Source organism: Podarcis cretensis (assembly GCF_951804945.1).
Source record: "Podarcis cretensis genome assembly, chromosome: 11".
Taxonomy (NCBI): Eukaryota; Metazoa; Chordata; class Lepidosauria; order Squamata; family Lacertidae; genus Podarcis; species Podarcis cretensis.
In genome coordinates, this window is record NC_137180.1 from 22,531,050 (window position 1) to 22,555,075 (window position 24,026).

The 24,026-nt window shown below is 41.2% G+C and overlaps 1 protein-coding gene across 4 annotated transcripts in view; it reads left to right on the top strand.

Moving 5' to 3' along the window:
- Window positions 1-24,026, top strand: part of MCC (MCC regulator of WNT signaling pathway) — a 215,355-nt gene that overhangs the window by 35,179 nt on the left and 156,150 nt on the right. For 2 of the 4 annotated variants that reach the window (XR_013843519.1, XM_079995390.1), the window contains exon 3: window positions 3,738-3,949. Coding sequence is in view for 3 of the 4 variants with exons in the window: in XM_079995390.1 (XP_079851516.1) it covers window positions 3,738-3,949 (212 nt within the window). In the remaining variant the exon portion in view is untranslated. Of the gene's footprint in view, window positions 1-2,473; window positions 2,502-2,767; window positions 2,874-3,737; window positions 3,950-24,026 lie in introns of those variants that run through there. The other 2 variants (XM_079995391.1, XM_079995392.1) reach the window with 2 other exon arrangements.

Here is a 24,026-nt window from a genome sequence, read left to right on the forward strand (position 1 = left end):
AAAAGAAAAACCATAAGGGGAAAATGTGTTTGATGCCAGAGGATCGAAGTAGTGGAGAAAACAGATGTTTATAAATAGTGTTTCCTCAAGCTGATGTATGTATTTTTATTGCAGGAAAAGGCATTTTATATAGACTTGTGCCTAGATTGTTTTGAAAATAACTTTATCCTGCACTATGTCCAGCATCTTAAAATAGTCTCTGTTTTTTTAAATGAGTCTTAGGAAGACTGAAAATAGACTTCATTGATATGGTGTGAACCAAAATGCTCATTTAAAAATTTTTTTTTTAAAGGTGCACAATTGCTACTAATCGTTCGGCACTTCACTGTTTGGTTTCCTTTCACACTTAATCATTTTGAGCAAATTTGATCAATTTGACTGAAAATGTGATGCAGACATAACTGTAAACAAACATAAAACTGTTCAGCTAGATCAGTCAAACACACTCCTATAAATATCCCAGCAAAATTTATCATCGTGGGTATGCTTAAGGTTACTGTTGTGACGTGGGGTTTGTGATTTCAGCTCTCTTGACATAATATGCTGGAGACAGTTCTCTAGTAACACTTCTTTATTAAAGCAACAAGATTAAGACCTGAGGAGGGGAGAGCTACATTTATAGGGACAGGGAACTAGCTAGAAAGGATACATTTTGGAGGGAACAATATCAGGCAATCACAGTCCTGCCTTTTGGAGGAAACCAATAAGACAGAGGATCCAAATACAGCGGCTTAAATGAACCAATAGTAGCTGTACCCTCTGGAACCAAAAGGCAGTTACTTTACCCTAATGCAAATACAGACAATAATAATACAGATATAAAATCCTTTGACTCAATACACAACAGTTACTAAGAGATGGTATGGCTACGTTAGGTTTTTAAGATATTCAAGTTCGTATTTTAACCTACCCTGTAAAATGGAAGGTAAAGCTATACAGTATTTTGTTTTTTGAAGCTCCGCCCCTCAAGGGTTATAAGCTCATTTTTTCTTAGTGGTTTATTGTAAAGGAAGTTTCTTAACTTGCATGTAAAGGAGGTTTATCATAACGTATTTTTCGCCCTATAGGACGCACTTTTTCCCCTCCAAAAATGAAGGGGAAATGTGTGTGCGTCCTATGGGGTGAATGCAGGCTTTCGCTGAAGCCTGGAGAGCGAGAGGGGTCGGTGCGCACCACCGGCAGCCCCACAAACTTGGGGGACAGCGGGAGGCACAGCGCGCCTTTCCCACTGTCCCCTGACTTGGTTAGAAGGCTGGCGGAGGGCTTCCCCCTCCCCCAGCCCCGCAAGCTCCCAGAGCGATGCCAAAGCTGCACGCAGCTTCGGCATGGCTCTGGGTCCCGTTCTGGGGGAGGGGGAAGCTCGGGCTTCCCCCGCCCCAGCCCCGCGCCTGGGGGGGGGGAAAATAATTTTTTCCCCTTTTATTTCCCCCCCCCCAAAAAAAAATCTAGGTGCGTCCTATGGGCCGGTGCGTCCTATAGGGCGAAAAATACGGTAACTTGCATGTTGTGTTAAATACATACTTTGGTGTTATGTGATTTTTTTTTAATAAAAGAAAATAAAATCACATTTCTGGATAGAGTTAGGACTGGAAACTCATGCTTTCACAGCTTTGTCTCCCCATCTCAATCCAGCTGTTACTTGTGTCGCGAAGGAAGCTGCTGTGAGGGAGGCTGACATTAAGGGTAGATGGAAGTTGTGGCATTGGAGTGAAGGGCGCTGGCAGATAACCAGGAAATAAAATTAAGATAATAGAATTGTAGAGTTGGAAGGGACCTTGATTATCATCTTCTAGCCCAACCTCCTGCAATGCAGGAATATGCAGCTGCCCCATATGGGGATTGATCCTGCAATCTTGGCACTATGCTCTCTAACCAACCGAGCTATCCACTGGGGAACACCATGAAAAAGTTAAAAATGAGGATGGGCAATATTCTCTTGGGGGAGTGGAGAAACTGGAGTTCCTAATTCTTTGGTTTTCCTTTCAGCAATTAGAAAAGGGTTACTTTACCCTACATGGGATTATTAAGAATTCCCTTCTTCCCTATGGAACATACTGGGAGGTATTTTACTAGTTTGATATGAATTGCGACCAACACTTCAATATACTGTCGTAATTTCTGTGGTTAGTTTTAGCATTTCTGGGGTGTTTCATACTTTTCTGAGCTGATTATGCTGTTACAGTATAGTAGTGATGGTGGCGATTGTTTCTGCTTGGGAGCTCAGAATGTTGAATGTGTACTCAGTAAAGCTTTATTAATATGTGCACATAATTGTTCAATAAAACAGTTTCTCTGCTGCTACTTCAAGAGCTTATGGCCTACTTATCCTTACATTTTAATCTAATAAGGTCACTGTCTCAGCAGAACATTTTTTTCCAGTCTTTTTTCAACCGAATATGTTCTCTTCTATTAGCTGCAAAAGTATTAAAGTAACAGAGTAGTTGTTTTGAGGCCCAGTAATTAAATCTCTGAACTGAGGAAGTGTTGAATGGTGACAAGAGGTATCCTTGTCAAATATATTATTCTTATTCTTATTTATTGTTTTAAATTTGTATACCGACCTATACCCGTTGATTTCAGAGAGATTCTCAACATAAAATCACAGTATGAAAAACAGAAAATACATAATAAAAACTTGATAATCTCCCCTTTTACAACACATTTGAAAAGGGCAGCAGAAGTCAATCAGTCAATGGCCTGGTTTTCACCTGGTGCCTAAAGGTATATAATGAAGGTGCTAGCTGAACCTCCCTGGGGAGAAAAGAAAAGGCCTGTTCTTGTGTTGTCACCCTCCAGACCCCTCATGGAGGAGGCACCTGAAGAAGGGCCTCAGAAGATGATCTCAGGGTGCTCGTAGAGTCACATGGAGAGAGGTGATCCTTCAGGTATATACTTCTACTGCGGCTTGAGATCACTTATCTGGAAGTACATTCAATCAAAATTTGTGGAATTTGGATGTAATTTATTTGGGGTGTGATTTGCTTCCCTGTTGACCCTCTGCTGGACCTGAGTTAACAAAGGGGGATGCTGGTATAGAAGTTTGTTTCCATGCACACCACCGGCATGGAATGAACTGGGTCATTATAAGGCTCCTCAAGTCCATCTGGGGTCTGTAGTCAGACCACACAAAGGAGAGAAGGCTGAAGTGAGCAGGCAGGCAAAAAAACAAAACAAAAACCCTGCTCTGGTGATTGGTGCAGGTCGTTAAAAACATGCAAAGGGGTCTGTTCTGAAGTGTAACGGTATCTGTTGCACAAAGGCTGAAGAAGAATAGAAGATTCATATGGTGTAGCGTTGGTCTTCTTAGAAGAGTCATTGGTGCTGGAATGCCTTTGTGACCAAAGGGTGGAATTATTATTAATAGACTATCAGTCATGAGCATGGGGCATTACAAATTAGCAGCAAGAAGACAGGCCCCTGGGAAAAAAAGAGCAAAGGAAACTTAAAATATCATATTCAGCCCATGAGTTTATGGTGGAAGTGAAATTAAGCAGGGAAAAACCATGTATTCAGATTACTTATATATATTTAATTTCAGTAGGGGCCGAGGACCAGGGCATTGTCTCAAGAACTCCATGGAAAATGTGAGGTTTGGGAAGAGATTGGAAGGAAGGAAGGTGTTATCATGAAGGTTGCCTCAAGATCTCAACTTCTGTGATCACCAAAGTGGAGAAGATGTGGAATTGGACTGTTCACTTCCTTCTAATAAACTAGCCTTCCCCTCCCCTTTTTCCTAGGTACCCTCTCGGGAGCTAGAGAAAGTTGGGAATATGATTCTGGAGCTAGAGACCTTCAGAGCCCTGACTTGCACAGTCGTTCAACTCTGCAGAAGTTCTTGGACTATGGAGGCAATGCCATGAATCAACAAGTTGCAATGCAGAGACTTCTTACACAAGCTTCCAATTTTAGTAATTCAGTTGGAGGAAGTTACCTGGAACTTGCCAATACTGTGAGTACACTTTTAGTTCACTGAAAAGTCTTGATTTTTTGTGTTTTTCCCTCCCCCCCAACTCAGATAGTAATTAATACTTTAAATCATAGTCCATAGGAAAACACCAGGTGGCTGTTTTCATCTGAGAGAACATCATTAAATTTTTATTTTTGTAAATAATCAGTCCCCAGCACTTGCTTTGTTGTTGAGAATTGGTATTCAAAAACATCTTGTTTCCATAACTTACTTGGTTGTGCTTCTATGATTTATTCAAATTTGACTACTAAAATAACTAGCATGTAAAATCTGTTTAGAAATTTAAATTAGCCCATGTGCAAGTTAAGTCTTTATGCCAGAATCGTACAGAAGGAAAAATCAGTCTATTATTTATTGGTTTTGTTCTTGTTTTCTTGAAACTGCATTCTGAAAATTCCTTGGGGTGCAAACCTGATACACTCTCACTACAGAGAAGACTCATATGCATTCTCAATTCTGTTTAAGGAAAGCCTAAGAGGAGTTGTTGTCGTTACCAACTGAGCAGGTCAAGCTTTTGGAATCTTGCTCCTCAATTTGTATAGACTGTAAAAAATGAAAGAATGAATGTGCGTTCCTTGCCAGGCAATGGATTGGAAAGTAATGGTATATGGAAAAGAGTGAATTAAGCAACACTATGAAGGCATTGCCAAAAGAGCAGCTGCTGCTTTTTTGATGAAGGTTTGTTGTGAAACCAAACTTCCACAGCTGGTTTTACATGACCAGGGCTTGGCGAGGGAGTTGCTATTGCCACAACTCTAGGTGTGCTACATCCTTCCATGGGCTGAGAGGAAGCCAACCCTACATGTCCATTGTGCTCCCTACCTGCTGTTTAGCTACTATGGACTTGGGGAAGGTGCCATATCCCTTGGTGCGGTGTGCCTTATTGTGGAAATTTGGAAGTAGTGTGCTTTAGGCTACAGACTTGGTTTTTGAGATAGATTAATCTAATAGTACCTAGAGGGATGATTTCATGTACACCAGGGATGGCTAATCTGTCGTCCTTAAGACATTGCTGAGCTACACCACCCAACATTCCTGACCACTTGATATGCTAGCTGAAGCTGGGAATCCTACAACTTGTTAGCCACTCCTGATTTACACCAACTCCTCTCCACCTCCTCTGTGCTAGTCTGATATATATTATGATCCCTCTAACATTTGGATTTGTGTTTGGTTTATTTACACCACACGTTTTTTCACAATTTTGTAGGATGCACTCATCTTTTCCCTGTCTTCCTCAAGTCCCAATACCTTAAACATTCTCATTTGCTTGGTTGCTGTTGATTAATGCATGTTCAATCATTTGTTAGTTACATTACTTGGGAGCCACCCGGAGTGGCTGGGGCAACCCAGTCACATGGGTGGCATATTGATGATGATGATGATGATGATATTTTACTGTTTTGTTTGTTTGTTTTTTACTTAAGGAGCTTTTAGTACAGCAGTGTACATTTGTCATGACCAGGCTTAGCTAGATTGTGCCCACTGGAAACTTTCTCAAAAGGAATTTGCAATGTGAGAGAGCAGGAGGATCTGTAAGAGTTTTTATGTGTGCTGGACAGAGGGCAAGCATATGAGGGAAGGAGAAGGGGTGGTCGAATGTATATGAATTCAGGAGTGTGTACATGTAGGGAAGAGGGTGCATGCAAGAGTCCAGATATGCACACAGACAACAAAAGAGAGGAGGAGCACACAAGAGTCCTGCATGAGTAAAATTCTGCAGAGAAAGCGTGTCTAATTCCATATGTATTCAACGTTGAGAATATGTGACTGAGCAAGAGAGTTTGTGCAGATGTAAGAGAGAGAGAATGCACATGAAATTATGCACCTGAAGGTATGAGAGAAAAGAAAGTTAGCAGGGGTATGTGCATATGTGAGTGAGAAGGTGCCTGAGGGTGTGTTTGTGAGTGCATGCACACATGCTTGTAGCTGAGTGTGTGACGGCAAGAGAGTGTTGGCATACATCTGCTGGATGAAGAGAGGCCAGGTGAACAAGAACGTGTATATGTACACATAACAGGTGGGCGAAGCCGCAAAAAGTCCCACAAGAAAGTGTGCTGCATTCAATTGTATGAATGAGAAACAAGAGTGCCTGTGTGCAAATTTGTTCAGACTTTTTATGGACTGTATCGCTCTTGCTGGTGTTTATTTTAGTTGGCTGCTTGTATCTGCCTTGTTCATGGTACTTGTAGGATGTATGTCAATTTGTTTTAAAGGGTAAGAGCCCGTGGAATTGCATATGCAGCGAAGAGTGAATAAGAAATGTTTCAAATAAATAAATGTGCTTGCCATTGAGACATTTTTCTGTATGACTTCTTACGGACGCTAAAGTGTGTGCTTTACGTGCATGAAAAGGCAGATGCTCACTCATGTGAATTTTTGTAAGGGAGGAGGGGTGTGTGTGTGTGTGTACACACACACACGTGTGTGTGAGAGAGATGTGCATGTGTGAGAGGAAGTGTATGTGGACCTGCCTTTGAAATGAAGTTTCCCTTTATGTAAACAAACAAAACTAGATGCTGCTGGGAGTTAGAGAGGCAAAAGGTCTGAAGTGGGGAGCCTTTTCTACTTATGCAGTTCGGACCTTGACTATGCCATTCTTTCCCAGAACCACGTATCCACTGGCCACACGACATCTTCTAATACAGAATTAGCTCGGAGAGCGGGGCACATGTATCTCTCTCTTTCCTTCCAGTTTGATTTCTGCATCAGCAGGCAGAATTCACACCTCATTGGCCCCCAAGACTTTAGTTTCCAGTCCTCCTTCACATGCTAGCATAGCTACCGAGGTTCAGTGATCTGACCAGATCTCCTTAAATTTTATAATCCAAGCCACAAGTGTCTTATTTAATGGGAGCTGTAGTCAAACAACATTTGGAGAGTCACATTTTTGTTTTTTTTCCCGGTTTACACATTTCTTCTCTTTTGAAACTAAAGGTTCTTGATGTAAAACAAGCTTTAAAATACAGCAACTAAATAATAATGAAATATGATGCCACAGCGTAGTATGGAACTCAGAATTAAAAGAGGGCTAAAATGGATTAACAGGATAAAAACAGAATTAAAACTCCAGAAACGAGGTTCTCACATAATGATAAAAAAAGACTTAGTAGCCATGCACCAGCACCAGTGGGGTTGGGGGTAGGGGTCACCCAGAAATGGCATCTGGGGGAAGGTGACACTAAAGCTGTGAAGGACCTTAAAGATCTAAATGAGCAAAATTAGGCTTGGGAACCGCCTACAAGAACCATATTTTCTCTTCCTACGCTACCATTTGGGGAATATGTTTTTGCAGATGGTAGTTAACCCCTGAGCAGAGCTAGCTTTTCCAGGAGTGCCCTTCCCATCTTTATTCTCAGACTGCTGCCATCCCAACACTATTGAGAAATGGAAATTCATATTGCCTGCAAATTCCTAATACAGTGGTATCTCGGGTTACATACGCTTCAGGTTACAGACTCCGCTAACCCAGAAATAGTACCTCGGGTTAAGAACTTTGCTTCAGGATGAAAACAGAAATCGGGCTCTGGCGGCGCAAGAGCAGCAGGAGGCCCCATTAGCTAAAGTGGTGCTTCAGGTTAAGAACGGACCTCCGGAACAAATTAAATACTTAACCCAAGGTACCACTGTATTCAGTGGTGCCAAGGTGGGCCTCTTTTCCAGTTAACTGTGTTTTCTCTTTGTCACATTGAAACTCGAATGTCTACTATTTATAACCAGTCTAACTTGGATTGTGATTGATTACTTCAGCTTATACAAGTAGCTTTTATCCGCACTAAAAACAGAAATCAAGACTTATCACTGGGGGTTAAATTTATTTCAAGCTGCAATGCAAATTGATTTTGGATGGCTGCCCAAAAGAACATTAATGGTCTCCTCACACTGAAATAATGGGTTACCATTTGTCTATTTAAGGCATATGCAGTGCCCTGAACTGAAAACCAAACACTGTAGATGTGGATCAGATATTGCTTATATGTAACTAGCAACAAGAAAAACCTTACCAGGCCCCACAGTGTTTTACTAGCCTGCCTGCCTTCACATAGTGTGTTCCTGTATGTGATAAGATAGCTTTGTGTGTGCGTTTGTGTGTGAGTGAAATCTGGCAAGCTTGAATCAGTGAGACCTGAATTTGAATCTCTGATTAGTCATAAATGCTGACTTCGTACCAGTCACATCTCATACCATTGCCTACTTTTCAAGATTTTTGCAAGACTACATGAAATAATTTAACGTGTGCTTCCCTGATCTCCTTGAATAGGATGGAAATCGGAGAGATCAAAAGCTTCTTGTCCAGTGTGTATTATTACACTATTGCAATATAAAGTGTTTCGTGATTGCAGTCAAAATATCTTTACAGGTTTAAGTCATTCTGCTCCTTTGAATTACTTTCAGACCTTCCAAGTGTCCCTATTTTCCTGATTTCGAGAAACCGTCTCGGTTTCTGATTTGATCCCAGATTGTACCGCTTTTCCTTAGGATGTGCCTATTTCCTTAGGATGTTGGAGGCTATGGAGTTATCTGACCCCCGAGCAGTCTGAAAGCAATCCTGAATAGGGAAGTTTTTTAAATGTTTGATGTTTTATTACATTTTTATATGTGTTGGAAGCTGCTCAGAGTGGCTGGGGCAACCCATTAAGATATGTGTGTGGGAGTGGGTATCAAGGCAAATCTAAAAAAATGTAGTATAAACACAGACAACTGGGAAACACTTGCCTGTGAGCACCCCAGTTGGAGAACAGCCTTTACCAAAGGTGTCATGGGCTTTGAAGACACTCAAACTCAGGACTCAAGGGAGAAACATGCTGGGAGGAAGGTACGCCTGGCAAATCCACACCGTGATCAACTCCCACCCGGAAACCAGTGTCCCCACTGTGGAAGGAAGTGTGGATCCAGAACTGGCCTCCACAGTTACTTACGGACTCATTGTTAACACCGTGTTTATGGAAGACAATCTTACTCGGCTACGAGTGATCGCCGAAGAAGAAGAAGAAGAAGAAGAAATAGTAAAATTATCAATATGAAATGGGACATCCCTCTTTTCATTGGAGAAATGTTGGAGGGTATGTACTTTTAATCATTCAGTGTTTCTATTTCTTGGTTTGATTATAGTTCATTTTCATTTCCCATTCTGTATAGGTAAACATTCACTCAGTGTATTTCTCTGAGTGGCTGGCAGGGGGCATTCTTAGACAGTTAAGCCTCTTCCTATGTTACCTCATTAATTCCTTCTAGTGTAAAGAATCAAGAAACATAGTTTGTACCTGCAGTAAGTCATTGAAATCACCACAAAGTAACAGTTGGTATGTTAAACGCCTAGCAAATGCAGGTATTGCTGGATTTTAATAATCTTTTAAAACATACAAATACAGAATTTTATTTCATGTCCAACATGTGGCCTAGTATTTCTCTAGCCATCAATTATTTCACTCTCCTATTTCCAAAAGGTGTTATTTGTTTAAATTCCCAAACTAAAAGCAGGCACCAGCAGATGTCAGCCATTAGTTGAGGGGCAAACAGTGGATCTAAGCAACATGCGCCATTACGGATGTTCTTCAGAAAGCAGCCATAACTTAATAAGTTGTAGTATACACTTCCTCTGTTGGGAGGAAATAGGAGCTAGAATATCATCAGTGCCAATATTTTGGAACATATAGTTCAACTTTATTTGCATCATTAACATTTTAAAATGCTTCAGGGCTCTTCCTATGAAGGTATTTATCTATACCTCGTGTGTGCAGGAACTTCTATACACTGAATGGAAGGAGAAGTTTTGCTTGTGCATTTTGTTTCACCCATACACAGAGCTGTGGCCTTAGCTGAGATGAGCAGCAGCTCACTTGTCAGGAAGCTTTAAGCTCTGTGGTGGCTGCTGACCACTGGACTGGGATTTCTCGTCCTGTTGCTGCTAATAAGGCTGTGACTTTCTGATCTCAGTGCAACTTTGTCCTGAACAAACATGCATAGGATTATATATTTATGTAATTTAATACATTTCTTATCCTATCCTTTAATACTGGTCAGCTCACAAAATAATGAAAATAGAATCCCCCTCTCACAGTTTTAAAACAAAATTTAAAACCAATTTGCACAGTGTCTTTTGGCGTAGCTATTCCTGTCTACTGGAAATTGAAGGTCACCTATTACTCAAGGTGGGATTTGATAACAAATAGGTAAGAAATGTGCAGAAGTCTGCTGCCTTTTGCTTTGGAGAAGTGAATTATGAGCATATCTGGGTCATTGTCTTCCCTGCTCCCATCTTACTCTTGTTCAAGTTATATATTTGTAAATAAAATGATATTATAAATCTCTAGTTACAGTTCCCTTCTTAAAAAAAAAGTGCCTTCAAAACTTCATATGACTTAGAGTTGTGAGAAGCATGAATATCTTGGTGATATAAATATTTCTCTTTCTGACTCATCTACATGTACAAAAAGCATTTGTTTTTGTTTTCCATACAAACATATTTCATGTATACAAAAATATACAGCCTGTTCAGTCCATCGGTCTCTTCTTGTGTATGATTTAATAGAGTGTTTCCTTTAAAATGGCATGTGACTTATTTCTGGAATCTTGCTTAATGGACTTTTTCATCACTGGTGGAGGGGGGAGGATTGCTTGACATCTGATTTGAATTTGCTTCCCTTGAATTTCCTGTGAAAGACCAATTGGGATTCTTTTACTCTGGGAGAAAAAATAAAAATTGAACAGTCCACAGACAGTGCTTTTATAAAGGAATAATTAGTAAGCAGGCTGTGTGTCTTTGTGCCAGGATCTAATTTTGTCTGGGCTTTGCATTGTCCATCGTACTGGAGTTTGCATGGATAATTTACATAAAAATCGAATGCTAAACCTGAAATGCATTTGAAGACTCAGTTCTCAATTGTTTGTGCCTCTGCATTCAAAATGCCTTTAACGGTTTAAATTTTCAAAAAGAGTGAGAGTGGCAAGCAAGAATATGTCTTGACACGTGGGTATTCCAAGCTGCCATTTATTTCGTTTTAGAAATCTGGCTACAGAAGAGGGAGAGTTGAGAAGGCATGATTCCCTGCAATTGACAAGCAGCCGTTTGGTTCTTCCACTCTCAGAAGGTGCCTCTTTCAATGGCCATTTCACCAGGTCAAACATTTATGTAACCGTATTAAGCATTCGTGAGGAGAAAGTGAGGAGGAATTAAAGAACCTTTTATTGTGGGTGAAAGAGGAGAGCGCAAAATATGGTCTGAAGCTCAACATCAAAAAAACGAAGATCATGGCCACTGGTCCCATCACCTCCTGGCAAAGAAGGGGAAGAAATGGAGGCAGTGAGAGATTTTACTTTCTTGGGCTCCATGATCACTGCAGATGGTGACAGCAGCCACGAAATTAAAAGACGCCTGCTTCTTGGGAGAAAAGCAATGATAAACCTAGAAGCATCTTAAAAAGTAGAGACATCACCTTGCCAGCAAAGGTCCATATAGTAAAAGCTATGGTTTTCCCAGTAGTGATGTATGGAAGTGAAAGCTGGACCATAAAGAAGGCTGATTGCCAAAGAATTGATGCTTTTGAATTATGGTGCTGGAGGAGACTTTTGAGAGTCCCATGGACTGCAAGAAGATCAAACCCCTCTCCATTCTTAAGGAAATCAGACCTGAGAGCTCACTGGAAGGACAGATCCTGAAGCTGAGGCTCCAATACTTTGGCCACCTCATGAGAAGAGAAGACTCCCTGGAAAAGACCCTGATGCTGAGAAAGATTGAGGGCACAAGGAGAAGGGGATGACAGAGGATGAGATGGTTGGATAGTGTTCTCCAAGCTACCAGCATGAGTTTGACCAAACTGCGGGAGGCAATGGAAGACAGAAGTGCCTGGCGTGCTCTGGTCCAGGGGGTCACGAAGAGTTGGACACGACTAAACGACTAAACAACAACAACATTAAGCATTCGGGCCTGAATTTGCCAGCCATCCTATTCCCTCCTCCTCCCTTTTATTCTTAAGTCTGCCTATAAGATTCTGAGCCTGCAGGTAGAGACTGTATTGCTTTTTAAAGGTTATGCAATGCCTAGAGAATGTTCAAGCACAAGAAAAAAAAAGTGTGTTGTTTTTACTCTGTTGTGGAGATGATTGATGAAAAACGTTACTCTAGCCTTGGTGTATGTTTATGGCAATAATGTGATGTTTGGATGGTGATTACTTTGCTGTGCCATTTTTAGGAACTTAAAAACAACAACACACTATCTTTTTCTCTGTAGTCTGAATTCTTTCATTCTGTACCACAGTTGTCGTCGGTGTGTGTTTGTTTGTGTGTGTGTGTTTATTTTTTAAAAAGGCAAACTGAATTTAATTTTTCATTCTTTGAAAATGCAGCTGTTTAGAGACTGCCTTCCTGCTGGCCTTGACATCTTGGGAGCACACCATGTTTTAAAAAGTGGAATTAATTAGGAATTAAATACTGTATTGCATGAATGGCGTTGAGCTGAGACCAGTGTTAAATATTTCTCCCCCTCCCCAGCATCTGGAAAAAACATTGGGGCATTGAAACTCTGTTTCTCACTGCTTTAAACAATAAATAACGTTTTAAACAGCTGTGTGACGATGAACAATGAATCTTTAGCGTAGATGCAATCTCCCCTAATCTCCCATAGAAAACATCCTGGTGAGTTGAACCTCAAACTGCTAAACCTGTTGGTGGGAGGTAAAAAACAAAACCAAAAGGCTGTGCAAGTTTCTTCATCAGTGTAAAGTCCTGTTTGGGCATCTGGTGCCACTGGTGCATCGGATAAGCACCTGGATTTTAAAACATGTTTCACATGTCCTTATTAAGACTGCAGTACAAGCATCCTCCATATCTGGTATCTCCTTGGTAGTTTGTGGTGGTTTTTTTTTACTTTTTTATTGCTCTACATAGTTATGTAATAGGGTGCATACTAACTGCAGCTGATATTTTTGGCAAATGCCACACTTCGTCACTGATAGATTATAGAAACAGGCACTTTCCATGAAATCAAACATACATTTTCTGGTTGACCTCTAGGTTCTTTTGATTTGCAGCCACTTTGGTTCTTCTGTGGGCTGCTGCGAATGGAGCTATGGTTTGCCTTAGCTTACTGTTGGAATGAGGGCTGATGGTTTATTGTCTTCCTCACAAGCTGTTTGTTCTTGGTCTACAGCAGCAGCAGCAGCAGGACTGAAGGAGGAAAGTGGGCTGTGTTCTCCTTTCTAGGAGCCCACACGTTTGCACTAAGCCATGGTTTGGCTTAGTATGTTACGAACTGAGCCATTGTTATATTTGTTGTTGTTTAGTTGTTTAGTCATGTCCGACTCTTCGTGACCCCATGGACCAGAGCACGCCAGGCACTTCTGTCTTCCACTGCCTCTCGCAGTTTGGTCAGACTCATGCTGGTAGCTTCGAAGACACTATCCAACCATCTCGTCCTCTGTCGTCCCCTTCTCCTTGTGCCCTCCATCTTTCCCAATATCAGGGTCTTTTCCAGGGAGTCTTCTCTTCTCATGAGGTGGCCAAAGTATTGGAGCCTCAGCTTCAGGATCTGTCCTTCCAGTGAGCTCTCAGGTCTGATTTCCTTAAGAATGGAGAGGGGTTTGATCTTCTTGCAGTCCATGGGACTCTCAAGAGTCTCCTCCAGCACCAGAATTCAAAAGCATCAATTCTTCGGCGATCAGCCTTCTTGATGGTCCAGCTCTCACTTCCATACATCACTACTGGGAAAACCATAGCTTTTACTATACGAACCTTTGTTGGCAAGGTGATGTCTCCATTGTTATATACAGTAGTTTAAAAGTGAAGCATTGTGTTCGCTTGCCTAGGATCTGCTTGCCTTTCTTCAGCTTGTATTTGCTTTTTCTACAAATGCTTTGTGAGTATGTGTGCAAAAGCTGTATTTACTTTTCTCATCTAGCAGCCTGCTAAAATCGCTTGAGCATGCTGCCATGCTCTTGGAGTAGTAAAACCTTTCATCTGAGTTGACTTCCTTGCTATTTACATATACCGTTGATTCTTTCATCTGGCTTCTTGTTTTTTTTCTCAGCTTGGTTTTATTTGTGTTCATTAATCGTTCTTAATCCAATCTCTGTTGTTTTTTCCAATCTAATCGTACGTTAAAGCACTTTGTGTCACTTCAGCAATATCAAAATTGTGTTTGTTCCATTGTATGCCATTTATATTTGACCTGGCTTCGCAAGCCCATAAACTGCAAGCAGAAATGGCATAACACTCAACCTTGCTTCTTTCTGTTGGAAGCCATTCTGTAGGATATAAGATGTGAACTTCCTTGTTTGTGTAAGTATTTTATTGCAAAGACATATTCTGATGAACTGTAACAGAATAATGCTGTTCTCTCCCATTGCAAGCTCATAGTCTGTGCTCTGACTTTCTGGAATATAGCCATGAATAATGTTTTCATTTTATGTGAAAGACTATTGTTACACACACACACCCAATCTCTGAGCAGTGTGAGATTCCAGGGAGTTCCAGGCACACTTTACCTAGGATCTGTGTTTCCTTTCACAAAATGAGGTACAGCAGAGACTGTGGCGTCTTTAGGATATATGGTTTAGTTACACATATATATAACCTGAGCCTACAATAGAGGGATTCCTCCATAGGCACAATTTAGGATTTAGAAAGACACCAGCCATGGCTCTGACTTTCTCTCTGGCTTGCTGCATTTAACAGATGGCAACTATTTTCCTCCAGCCCACATCATCCCCAACTGCAATCCTAAACTCTCCACTCTGCTTTGTCTCTGCTAACTATCTCAGAGCTCAGGGATGAGCTCCACCCATTTGCTGGCTGGCACAGAGTCTTTGCTTTACTGATAGCCCATCTCCCTATCTTGTCTGCCTGTCTCATAAACAAGAACTGGGGAACCTGTGACCCTCCAGATACTGTTGGAGTTCCATCTGCACCAGCTAGTAGAGGCCAAGGATGATGGGAATTGTAGTCTAGCATCATTTGGAAGGCCACAAGAGAGTCTTGAATGGATTTGCCACCTTTGCTATCTAACTCGGTCTTCAAATACCCTGTCCAGTATAACACCTGTCTGGTATGGCGTTGGTATGCTTGGCTCTACAACTTTTAATATTTCTCCGGGTAGAAGTATATGCATGCTCTGTGGCCTATTTGAAATAAATATTCATATTAAATAAGCATTGATATCGGCTAAGTAAAACTTCACAACACCCATGCCATACATAGGTTTTCCTCTCTCGTTGCTAGTAATGTTTATTGTTTGCCTCAAGGGTGTAAGCCAGTCGTGTTTGGAAAACTGGCAGCTGTAAGTGCAGCATCCCTATCACTCATCACATAACCATTGTAGGATCTACGGCCTTGTGAAATAACATGGGTGGTTTAGGGGGGAAAAGGTAAAGGACCCCTGACAGTTAAGTCCAGTTACAAACGTCTCTGGCGTTGCGGCGCTCATCTTGCTTTACTGGCTGAGATAGCAGAAGTTTGTCCGCAGACAGTTTTTCCGGGTCATGTGGTCGGCGGAGCTTTCGAACTGCTAGGTTGGCAGGAACAGGGACCAAACAACAGGAGCTCACCCCGTCACGGGGATTCAAACCGCCGACCTTCCGATCGGCAAGCCCAAAGCTCAGTGGTTTACACCACAGCAGCACCCGCGTCCCTCGAAACATGGGGGTAGCCTGTGCTTATTGCTTATTTTATAGTAGATCTGGCCAGAGCAGGAGAATCAAATAAAATCCTGTTCCAATAGCAGTTGCCCAAGAAAGGAATCTTAAGGTTTTGTCACAATAATGATAGATATGAATTCTGTCTCCAGCAGGGAGTGAGAGGTTGCAAATGAATCTGTAGGCCTTGCGTGTGGAAGCATCCATACAATTAGCATATATTCTTGGGTGTTTATCCTCCGTAACTGAATTTTGTGACAGAATTGAAGTGAAACTCTTGTAATTTACATGAGCCTGTGGTTTTATCTTCTGTGAATCATTACCCATACACAAAGCTGGCAAGGATGATAGGATCTGATTTTTGTTGTCATTTGTTCCAGTGGGAAAATGCACCTGCCTTTCAAGGTAGCCCACGTTTCCAGTTGTGTTCTATAATGTCCAAGAAAGACCAAGGCAATGCCGGATTTAGGGTGGTGCAGGCGGTTCTTCCGCACAGGTCACCGAGCCAAGGGGGCGCAGAAGGGAAGGCCAGAGGGAGAAAGGAATGAAAATAAATATTTGGAGGGTGGCATTTTTTGTCCTCACTCAGGGTGCCATATTGCCATAGTCTGCCCCGACCAAGGGCAACATAAATGTGTATGTACCTACACTCCCATGTATGCCTTGGCATATACTATCATACACTTGTGCCATCTGCCCATAACTTTTTCCCATCACCACAGATATAACTGCACTAATAACAAAATAAAAAGGGCAACTAGAAACTGCAGAGGAATACAGAATACCGGTTTAATATAATGCCTCTTTCAGAGATTGCTCTCTTATATGCACTTGTAGTTCCACTTCATCAGATTTGAATTAGCAAGTAAATGCTCCAGCTAAACGAAAATTGATTATAGGAATATGGATTTAGCAAATAGGCTTAAGATACAAAACTGTCCCTGCCTCTTTGAGAAGTACTTACAATCTTATGCTACAATGTCCAGCCAAGAACATGGGCAGCTGTTTGTGGCTCTGGGAAGATAATTTGATCTTTCCAGACTCGGATAAAACTTGGATAAAAGTTATTATTTGCATTGAAAGTTTTCTTGTTTGTTTGGTGCTGGGAATCAGGTAAAATAGGTTCATGCACTGTGTTTATGTGACTCTTGCTCACCCCCGTTGTTTTATTCAGGGCTTTCAGACATGATTTGCCCAGGACTCATCTGCGTGGTTTTAAGATGTCGTATTTCTATCTCTTCAACTTAACTAGATCATGAAAGAAATACAGATGAGTATGAGAAAATATTAAGCTACTTTGAGGACTCGCTACTTTAGCAGATGGTTGCCAATTCTACATCAGTGGTAGATTACTACATCAAAGTGTATTTCAAAAATGTTTGATAGTAGTATATTTGTGTGCTATGCTTGAAAGGTCAACCTGTCATTCTCTGCCTTTGTGGTTGATCAGAGCTCGGAATGGCAGGTTCAGAGCGCTGTAAAAGGCGCATTTGTTCTGACAGCCTTTTTAAAATTTATATAACAGATGCTCTTAACTGAGGCTTTTAATTGAATCTCTGCTATGGTATTGAGGTTTTTCCATTATAGGGAAGTAATGCAACTTTCATCAAAGAAAACAGTGGTGCTTGACCAGCATTTGCGGGTGGATTGATGTTGTAATTTGTGTTGTTAAAGAACATACATGGTACCAAGCTGAGCGTGTCTATACTGTACACATGTGGATGGAGATAAGCAAGAAGTGATTTTTGTGCACGCTTTCAGTTGCGGTTGTAAACTTCAGGTTTTATGTGCATTATGTTTCAGGTTGTATGTGGGCTTTTCATGTTTCCTAACCAGTAGCATATAAGCTCTTTAGAATGCACAAAGTAGAGGGGGCTTGAATAATCACAGCCTCCCAAAACAACTGCTTTAGCTAAACATCCAGTTATTTGCAAGATATTGACTAAGAATTGATCTGATTTAAGCAAGTGCTCCTATTACTGGTGGAAAGTGCAGGTGTACTTTAAAAAATTCTATCTGGCTTAGGAATAGTGCTGTTTTGTATTCTGCAATTCATCTAAGCACAGAAAAAGGACGCGGGTGGCACTGTGGGTTGAACCACAGAGCCTAGGACTTGCCGATCAGAAGGCCGGTGGTTGAATCCCCGCGACAGGGTGAGCTCCCGTTGCTCGGTTTCTGCTCCTGCCAACCTAGCAGTTCGAAAGCACGTCAAAGTGCAAGTAGATAAATAGGTACCGCTCCAGTGGGAAGGTAAACGGCATTTCCATGCGCTGCTCTGGTTTGCCAGAAGTGGCTTAGACATGCTGGCCACATGACCCGGAAGTTGTACACCGGCTCCCTGGGCCAATAAAGCGAGATGAGCGCCGCAACCCCAGAGTCGGTCACGACTGGACCTAATGGTCAGGGGTCCCTTTACCCTTTACCTTTATAACTTTTTTTAAAAAGGTTTTAAGCATGTGGCCCATTTCTTTAATTTGATTGTGGATCATCTGGAGACATTAATGTTGGTTTTATTGGGGGGGGAATGAATTGGGGATTTTAATCTGCCCCCCTTTGCAAATTAGGATAGTTTGCATCAGATAAATTTCTGATACCATAGAGCAGTGTTTCCCAAACTTGGGTCTCCAGCTGTTTTTGGACTACAGTTCCCATTATCGCATGACCACTGGTCCTGCTAGCTAGAGATGAAGGGAGTTGTCGTCCCTAGAATAAAGGCAATCAATGTGGTGGCCTGTTTTGCCACGAGACAAAAGGGGAAGTGTCGTCCTACCTGAGGCAGCTGTTTCCCTTAGCCTCACGGGTGGACCAGCCTAGCGGTGCCCTCCAGATGTTTTGGACTAGCAACTACTGTAATCCATTATCCTTGATGGTTGTGGCTGATGGGAAGTTGTGACTGATACGGAGAGCATCACGTTGGCTACCTTTGACCTAGAGAATGTTCTAATTTCACCTGTTTATTTAGTAAACAACGATAAACGAAACTGCCAAGCTTTCCTAATGCTGTATTTGCAATGGACATCCATTCATAGAATCGTAGAATTCATTGTTACTAATGAACTTGTGAAACAGGAAAATTACCATGCCAAAAAAAAAGCACAAGAATATTTTTCACAGCATTTGCAGTCCCACATCACATAGTCTAGAGAAGTGTATTTTTGGATAGCCTAAAGCTTAAGTGGACAATTTAAGTAGACTGAGCTTCACTACAACCTGAGGAATGCTCTTGTTAGGTGTGGGGGACTGTAGATTCAAACCTGCCTCACAACTTCATTTTTAGACTATATTGTATTTTTGGATAGCATAAAAGAAATAGAAACTCACAGGAAGATTTCCAGGGAAGAGACAGGACACTGCTCCTTGTCTTGCCAATGACAATAAGAAGCAGAACTAGTTTGGCAAAATAAGTACTGTATAGGGAAACTATACTTAATTTATGTACCTCACAGAATTTTTATCCCCCAGGCACACAAAGCCTTATTTTCACCTCTCTTGATATATGTCTAAGGAAGACAGAGCATAATGTTTATGTGTGGTGCTTAACTGTAGTGGATCAGTTGTAAAGAAATTTTACAGCTCTTGAAAGAGTCTGGATAGTTGATGCTATTATAAAGAGAAAGCAGGGAAGGAATTGGTGTACATACTTCAGGAATTGGACACAGGGTGGACTTCCAGGAAAAGCGAGTCACCTTCTCTTACTGAAAATGTGAACTGGGTGGAGCTGTGCAGATTCTGGTCCTACAGTCATTGTTCTCCTTTGTACTGTGTATTGGCAAAGACAAGTTTTAAGAAAACATTTTCTTTTTTTTAAGATCACGTTACACATTTCATTGCGTTCAAATTTTCCATGCTGTGAGTAGAGTTCACTTACAGTATGTAGTCTGAGGAAGTGGGGCAGTGTAAAGACTGAACACTTGAGAGAGGTGCTTAGAATAGCCCTACAATATAGTCTAAAAATGAAGTTGTGAGGCAGGTTTGAATCTACAGTCCCCCCACACCTAACAAGAGCATTCCTCAGGTTGTAGTGAAGCTCAGTCTACTTAAATTGTCCACTTAAGCTTCCTCCCAGCCTTAAATCTGGTGCTCACTTGCATGTAGAAGTGTTGCACTCTGTTGACTTCTGTAGAAGTATGTTGAATATTTCAAAAATCCAATTAAGTACTGTTTTCATATGAAATAAGAATGCCTTGGCTGCTGCTATATTTTCTTTTGAGCGTGGGTGTGAAAAGGTTTGGGTTGGTGCACAATCACAGCTACCATTGCTTTAAAGAATGCACATGTTAGCTGTTTTTGAGAGGTGCTGACTTACCTTAGAGTAAGCCCCATAGAATCCAATGGAACTTCTGTTGGCAGACATGCATAGGATTGCTCTAACTCTTGAGGCGCGCTCTCTCTCTCTCTCTATATATATATATACAATAAAAAAACCCTCAGTGCTGTTTCTTTTCAGGACATGAGGATCTAAAGAACAAGATGGAAATTGTAAAATTCTTTGTCAAGCCAACAATCTCAAAAGCTTTTTGCTATACTGATTTATTCATATTGATCTCTTTGATCATCATTTCAAGCTCTCTTAACCTAGCATCTTTTCTCTTTAGAATGTCTAGCGGATAACTCCATTGGAGCACATTAATATATATATTTTTCCTCCTAAAAAGTAAGGGGAACTGTGTGTGCGTCTTATGGAGCGCATGCAGGCTGCGCAGCTATCGCTGAAGCCAGCAGAGCAAGAGCAAGAGCTGTGCAGCGCCTCTTGGTTTGCTGTCTTCCCAGCGAAGCAGGATAAGGGACGGAAGGGGCTCCGTAAGGGCTTCCCGCTTCACTGGGAAGCCAGCAGAACAAGAGGCGCTGCACAGCTCTTGCTCTTGCTCTGCTGGCTGCAGCGATAGCTGTGCAGCTTGCTCTGGCTTTTCCTGGGAGGTGGGAGAAGGGATGGAGGGCAGCCCGTCAGTCCCTTCTCCCACCTCCCGGAAAAGCCAGCAAGAGCTGCTCTACCTTTAAAGATCCGCGCCAAGCGAGCGTTTCCGCAGCTCTTGCTGGCTTTTCTTGTTCTCCTCCTCTAAAAACTAGGTGTGTCTTATGGTCGGGTGCGTCTTATAGAGTGAAAAATACAGCACTTTAGCAAACTGAAACAGTGGTATAGCTCAGAAAATTGAAAACTTTGCCTCTGTAAATTTTACACGTCGGATAATGGCTTTCGGTTGGGGCAAAATGCTTCCCGTAGTTGTTCATACAGATCTCAGTTGTTTTTGGTTCTTAACTAAAAAGCTAGCTAGCGATCCAGCTGTTGTTAATAATTTTAGTTTTGAAGTAGGAAAATATCCTTTGAGAGGAGTGGTTCTTTTCTTCATTTTTATGGAAAAACCCTTTCACGGCGATTGCTTCATTTTAAAGGACAAAAGCCCATTGCTATTTCCACAGCAGGGAGACAGATTATGATTATGGCCATAGTGCTGCGTATTGGTAAGATACTCCTTTCATCCTTGTGGGAAGCAATCAAAATAAGCAATTCCAATTTCAGGAAGGGCAATTGCTGTTCTGTGGATAGTTTGTTATGTAATCTGCTTGATATGCCCAAGTGAATTCCTTTAAGCTAAAACAAAAGGTTCTAATTTTAGCTGCTAGGTATTCATATTTCTATACTTAAAGCGGCGTATACGGTCAGGCAAGAGAAGGTGAACTTCATGGCTTATTGGCATTGCAAACAAGGTGCTGTGGTGTGTGTGTGTGTTTGTGTGCAAGAAGGGACCAGAGAGAGAAGGTGGAGGGGTGCATTTTTGTGCTAAAAAGAAGGGAGGTGGTTATTTTGTTGTGCTTGCATCCTTAAGCCCAGTATACTTCCTGGAGCAGACACCATGACATGAGGACCTATCGATTCAAGCGGTAAAAGAGAGAAAACATAAGGGGAGGAGCTGAGACATCATCTGTGAAATCATGTAAAGGAAGGTCCCTGTAGATGTTCTTCTGTCAGCATGAGAACCACAAACCCACATGGGTGCGGGGGTGCTTAAATGAACCAACTGGTTGGGTAGAGCTTGACTGCATGTGTCTAATGGGTAACAACCCCACATCTATCATTGTATCCAGAGATGTAGATGTGTGTGTCTTTTGCATTGTTAATATTACTTACCTTTAAATGAATTCAATGGATTTTATTGATAATGTTAATCTTTCTGGTAAACCACTTAGAAACTACAATCATATTTGTTGAATGAATAAAATCTAAAGGGTACTGGATAGTACCCAGCTGGTACCACTCCACTGACTAAATGTATCTGCCAATATGATGGATTTCGTGTTATTAAAAAGGGGGAAAGAGAAGGCTAAAATACATAAAAGTTGGCATACCAAGAATCTGAGAAACTTAACAGATGTCAATAATAATTGCACTACACAAAATGATACATTTTAATGAAAAGGATAAAAAGAATAATCTAAGGGAAACATAGTTTCTACATTCTTAACAAGAGAGGGTGCAAAAAGCCTGCTCTGCTTCTCTGGGAAGTGTTTTGCCATTCTACGTCATTTTCTGAGGCACTGTTAACAGGTGGTGGTCCAACAGATACCAGATAATTTGAGAATGAAATGGACGGACTAATTTTGGCAGATTAGTAAACGGTTTGGTGGCATGAAATATCGGAAAAGGGAAACTAATACCAACTGTGAAGCAGATTAACTTAGGCAGAGACATGACATTTTAAGTAGATTTAGTATTTCAAGTGTGCCAGAGTGGCCAGGAAACTGATTGAAGTGCAGTTAGTGTAATGGGATTTCCCACCCTTATATTTTACTTTTCCATTTTATTTTCCAAGGCCCTGATGTCTGAGGCTTACTTTTTGTTGAGAGTTACTGTACTCTGGACAGAGCACGGCCTTTATGAGAGACCTGTAGTTTGCAGCTTTTCCTTTCAAAATACTTGCGAGTGGTAATCAGGAAAGGATTAGATCAGTACTAATGGAAAAACTCAATGAAACACACATGTTGGTTCTTCATAACTGATGTCCATGTTGTAAGGATTTAAAACCCGTTTCTCCATGGGTAGTAGTGTCTTTAATTGGCAGAGATCTTCTCTTACTGTGACCATTTCTCCATTCATTCCTTGTGGACATGCCATTTCAGGAAGAACGAGGATAACACATGATCACTGAACTGAATATATGGAGGTCCTCTGAGTTTCATTAGAATCAAAACTAATTCTTACTAACAAGAGAAAAACATTGTTTTGGTAAATACATGTGATTGCTATCTGTGGGTCCCGCCCCCCATCAGAAATCTAATGTTCTGTTCCTAGAAGTGTAAGCCACTGACACTGGCACATATGGTATCGATACATGTGTTGGAATATTGCTCAAATTACATTGTTGAGTGCTTAGACAGAACTCAATAAAGTTTACAACAAGCTGAATACCAACTATGAAGAGTGTAGTCTTAAATTACACTGGCAATACAGTATGAGCAATTTCAAATATGGATACTTCATAATTAACATTGATTTGTGTTTAACTCTATTTCTAATGAACTGTTAATGATAAATATTAATTAAATTGAATCAAAACAGGTAGCATCTTATGCATCTTGGACCTTGTTATTTGTTAAACTTTCATAATGCATATAGTACATAATGATGAAAACTGAATTCCTTAATTGACTTGTCTTTATATTTATGTAGCATACTTTAAGGAAAAGCTATTTTCTACTTCAGCAGATGGCTCTCTCAGGACCTGGCTCTTCATGATGATTAATGGTTGCCTTTCAGATACTAAGGTGCTTTCTTCAGTCAAACATCTATTTCCCTTTGTCTACACCACTCCTATGTTTTTACTTTCTGCGTTCAAATAAGATTTCGGTGCTATCTGGTTAGGTCCAGTGACACAATATCGGGTGAAGGTCACCACTTCAGTCATTAGGCTCGGGAAAAGGTTTGGAACCTGACGAATGAATAGGAAAACAACCTGAATGTAGGCCCAAATACTATGATTATATGGTCAGATAAGAGGTCTTCTAGCTGTTGATGCAGACTTACAGTACGGCTGAGCTTAAAACCAGGAAGTGAGATTTGTCAGGACCTGGGGAGTCTTTAGGACACTAGCAGGAAAATAGTTGTGGTTTCCTCCAGAGGGAAGCTGTTTTTCCTCTAGCAAGTCCATAACAAACAAGATGAAAAGGAAGCTCTGTGTTTTATAATGTACTGGGACATCCTATAAGCAATGGCACAGCTAGTTAATTTTAGACCTTGGACTTAATGGTCTTATGGCAAATACACTGCTTTAAATGCACTACTACTTCAGTCCTGGAGTGCAAAATTAACAATTCTCTTGTCTGCCCTTTCCCTGCCATTCCATGCTTTGCAGCTGGATCAGGAACAGGAATAAATGTGCAGTTCTTCCAATGAAGAGATGTAGAAAGTGGATCCCTCCAAGGATCAGTATTGGGAC